At 52.8% G+C, this 4,472-nt stretch overlaps 1 protein-coding gene across 1 annotated transcript in view; it reads left to right on the top strand.

Annotated features, from left to right (window-relative positions):
* SNCB (synuclein, beta) overlaps positions 1-4,472 on the top strand; it is a 7,496-nt gene that overhangs the window by 2,683 nt on the left and 341 nt on the right. Inside the window, exons 2-4 of the mRNA XM_010846589.1 lie at positions 185-226; positions 438-556; positions 4,273-4,362. Of these exons, the coding sequence (XP_010844891.1) occupies positions 185-226; positions 438-556; positions 4,273-4,362 (251 nt within the window). The remainder of the gene's footprint in view (positions 1-184; positions 227-437; positions 557-4,272; positions 4,363-4,472) is intronic.

Raw genomic sequence — 4,472 nt, forward strand, 5'->3', positions numbered from 1 at the left:
GGAGAACTGGACGTCCAGATGATGCAGGCATGGAAGGGGGCACTTGTGGGATTTGGGGGCCCAAGAAGGCAGGGAGGGACCAGGATGCCCATGCTGCCTGGGCCCCTCTGCCCACTCTGTAACCACTGTGCTTGCTGGTTTCTGTTCCCTCGGCCCTTAAGTGTGCTCCGTTTTGTCCCCACAGGAAGCAAAACCCGAGAAGGGGTAGTGCAAGGAGTGGCCTCAGGTACTAGCCCAGCCCTGCCCACTTGTTCCCTTACCTTGGCCTAGGGTCTGCAGACATCCAGAGAGTGAGGGCAGAGGGCGGCGGGAGAGGGCACCCCCAGAGCTTTCTGCGGGGTGTAGTGCTCTGTGGGAAGTCAGGCCCTGGGACACTATGGAGGAGGAGGGCATCTATGTCTGCTTGACCTTTGCCCCCAACCCTCTCCCTGACACAGTGGCTGAGAAAACCAAGGAGCAGGCATCACACCTGGGAGGAGCCGTGTTCTCTGGGGCTGGGAACATTGCAGCAGCCACAGGTCTGGTGAAGAAGGAGGAGTTCCCCACTGATCTGAAGGTGAGCTATCCTTCCAACACACACACACACACATACCAGCTACACCCATAAATCTGCCGCCAGGCTCCCTGCTCCCCCAGCCAGCCTGGGGCACAAGCCACCTCGCCTAACATTCTGCACGGCCCAGATAGACACAGCTCGGCATGAGTCTGCATGTGGCTTTGTGCGGGCATGGCACTCCCCGTGACTGTGACCCAAATCTGGATTGGGTACATGTATCCTGCTCGTGAGTGTGATCTGGCCTGCTTTTGGCCTCATCTGCATATGTCACTGATTGTTCCCTCACGTCTTTTCAGTCAACAAGTATTCACGCCAGGGAGGGATCGTTCTAGGGGTTACCACAGCAAATAGGTTCCTACATTCACGGAGCTGGCTCTGTAGTGGGAGAAGATACAGTAAACAGCTAACCAGTGCACAAGATGATTTCAGACAGGGATATGTGCTATGAAGAAAACAAGAGCGATGGGATAGAGAGTCAAGGGGTGAGGGGGCTACTTTAGTTGGGAGGGCTTCTCTGAGAAGGTGACATTAGAGCTGACACCCAAGTGATGAGGCACACCGTGTGGGAAGTCTATTTCAGGCAGGAGGAACAGCACGTGCAAAGGCCCTGAGGCAGGCGTGAGCAGAAGTGGGCCATGGGGAGGGATGAACTGTGTCTCACACATTTGTGCAGACATGTTACCCCAGGCAAGTGGTGGCAGCAACCCATGTGTGCACAAAGTCAGATACCTTCCTTAGGACATGCTACAGGGTAAGGGCTGTGAGCTCTGGAGCCCCACAGAGCTGGATCTGAATCTCAGCTCCATTACTTCTTGACTGTCTGGCCCTGGGCAGGTCCTGTCACGTCTCTGAGCCTGATTCTTTGCCTCTAAGACAGGAGATGAATACAAGAGGACTTTTGTGTAGATTAGAGATAATGTAGCTTAGAGGTGTTTAAAAACGTAAGTGTGCATCAGATCGGTCTGAGGTAGGGCTAGAATGTACATTTCTAAAAGGTATCTGGGTGATGTTGATGCTGCAGGTCCAGGGATCACATCTTGAGAACCACTGACGTAAAGAGCCTGGATGACATACAGTGAATGCTCAGTAAGAGATGATGGCCCACGATCACAGGATCAGCCTGTGTGTGCCCCCAGGGGCTTGTGTCACAGGTGTGCTAGGACGTTGAACTCTGTGGATCTATACACCATCTGCACAGTTGCCTCCTGTGCGGTGCTCCATGTTTTCCACGTACAAATGCTGAATCTGCCTCCATGGGGGTAGGGCTTCCTTCCGTGTGATCTCGGCATGAGCGGATCCATCCACTGGGCTGGGGGAGGAGACCACACAGCACCCTCCACTCTAGACATTCTGCTCAGTTGGTTCCTTCCCTCTGCTCAGAAATTCTGGTTCAAGTCCTGTCTCTGCATTTTACCAGCTGTGTGACTTCCCATTTCTTATCCTTGTTTCCAGTGATCACTCCCATTCATTGATCTCTTGTGTGGGCAGGTGCTGTTCTAAATATTGTACATGGAGTCACTCAATGAATCTTCACAATGTCCCTGTAAAAAAAGGTATCACAATTAGCACATCTTATAGGTAAAAGAACTGAGGCTCAGAGAGGTGAAGTGACTTACTCAAGATCCCAAATCCTGCCTGCCCCCAAGAAGGTAGTTGGGAGGTGCTAAGCTCAGGTTCATGTCACTGTAGTCCCTTGATGCCAACATGGGACAAGGCCCAGTACTGAGAGCTAGGGCGCAGAGAAAGCAGAGCTGTCAGCTTGAGGCTTGGTGAGGGGGCTTTTGCACACAATCATTTTTCTCAGGCTGCCTTCCTCTTACCAGCACTTGTTGACATTTCAAACCTCCTTTCTCAAGAGAACTCAAGATCATAGACTTACAATCTAAAGCCAGGTGTTTGGGGCCACTGGCCCCATGGAGAAGTCATGCAAGCTAAGAGTGTGAGTTTCTGTCTCTACCTCTCAATCTGCCCACATACAGTATCGTGGAAGCCTCCCCACACGCATACAAAGCAAAGACACCATCCCGCTTCCCATCTGAGGCAGCTGAGATCAGAGGTGAAGCAACTGACCTGATGCCAAAGAGGTGTGAATAGCAAGGCTGGGGTGGTTTTTAAGTGAACTTCTTACTGAAGTATATTATGCAGAAAACATTCATGCAGAAAACACACAGATCCATGGAATTTTCACAAACTCAACTCTCCCCAGGTAATCAAGCACCCAGATCAAGACATAAAACAGAAGACATAGCTCGTTAGAAGCCCCCCTTACCCTCCCTCCCACCCTACTCCCAGGGCTAAGACTAGGGTGAGGGAAGTGGAGTGCCTGGGGCACAAAATTTAAGGGGGCACTTATTCCAGGGTCTCGTTTATCCCCGGCACCTGACTCTCCTCACCTTTATCCTGTCCCCTCCACAGTTAATTGCTTCTATCACCACAGATTATCTGGGTGTCTTTCAGCTTTATGTAAACGTTATCCTAAAGCACATGTTCTTTTGTACCCGGGTTCTTTCACTCATCACTCAGAAGGGGACTCAAGCACGCCTTGGTGTGCACTGGGTTTTCCCATCCTAGACGTGCGGTACCCTCTGTGTGACAGGACCACAGTGCACACATTATTCTCCTGCTGTTGGACATTTGTTTCCAAACAATGTACAGAGCTGGGATTCTTCACATTCTGTTTCTTTCCTGTGTTTTGGTCATAGCCGGGTGACTTTGGGCAAGCTAACATTTCCCCACCTCCTGGGCTGTGGTGGACTCCCTGTAACTAGGGGAAGTGAGCTAAGCCAGGAGTGTAAACTCATGTGGTCACAGGGCCCACCTAGACAGGTAATGTGAAGGAGCTGAAGCTGCCTGGACGGAGCTGGAGCAACTAGGCCAAGGTGCCAGCCCTCATGGGTCCCAAGATTCTTACCTCTGCCCAGTAGGGAGGGACTGTGGTTACATGTGCAACTGGGGGACGTGGTGGGGCCCCTTGCCTACAGAGCATGAACCTCAGGTTACTGTGTGTGCCCACGTGTGCAATCAGCTCAGTCTCGTGTTTGTGCACATATATGTGCTCGCTCACAGGGGACTGGCCATATGTCTGGCAGCCCCCTATTTGCATATATGCTGGCCCGCACAGGTCTGGGCAGCAGATGCTATGGGGAGGGGAGAGTCTTAGCTCACACATCCAAGCAACACCATGAGCTGTTGCTTCCAGCTTATCTTAAAATAGCAACAGCTGAAGAAACCAGGCCACACAGGGCCCTGGGGGAGGGATGGGTGGAAAGTGGCAGGGGAATGGCTCAGAGCCCCTGCTCAGCTCTGTCCCTGAGCCTCCATCTCCCTCCAGCCCAGAGGAGCCTCCAGGGTTATCTTGGGGTCCTCCTAAGCACCCCCCACCTACAGAGCTGACACAAAGAGGGACAAATGGATGATTATGTGTGCTATCTCCCCATCCCATCCAGTCCCATCAAGGGAAGCACAGGAGGCTGTCAGCTGCTGGGAGAGGGGTATGGGTACCTGCAACCCCTGAACATCCCCAGCTTCAAGCCATGATTGGAGGGATTTCACTGCTCCATCCCATTTCCAAGGCACTCCAAATAAACAATTAAAAATTCTGGTTGCACTGCCAACAAAGCCCAGCCTTCCCCAGATCAGCCAAAAACTTCCCAGGGTAGGAATCTGGGGGGCATGCGCAGCTGGCCTCAAAGGCCCTGTCTCTTCTCTTCCTGCAGCCAGAGGAAGTGGCCCAGGAAGCTGCCGAGGAGCCGCTGATCGAGCCCCTGATGGAGCCTGAAGGAGAGAGTTATGAGGAACAGCCCCAGGTGAGGGGTGGGGCTTTGGGCGTCCCCGGCTGGGGTGGGAGGTTCCTGGGAGGATAAGTTTGGGACAGTGAGTTTTCAAGCTCCCAGACCCCAGACCCCAGACCCCAGAG

The sequence above is a fragment of the Bison bison genome, unplaced genomic scaffold, assembly GCF_000754665.1.
Source record: "Bison bison bison isolate TAMUID 2011002044 unplaced genomic scaffold, Bison_UMD1.0 scf7180017864238, whole genome shotgun sequence".
Lineage (NCBI taxonomy): Eukaryota > Metazoa > Chordata > Mammalia > Artiodactyla > Bovidae > Bison > Bison bison.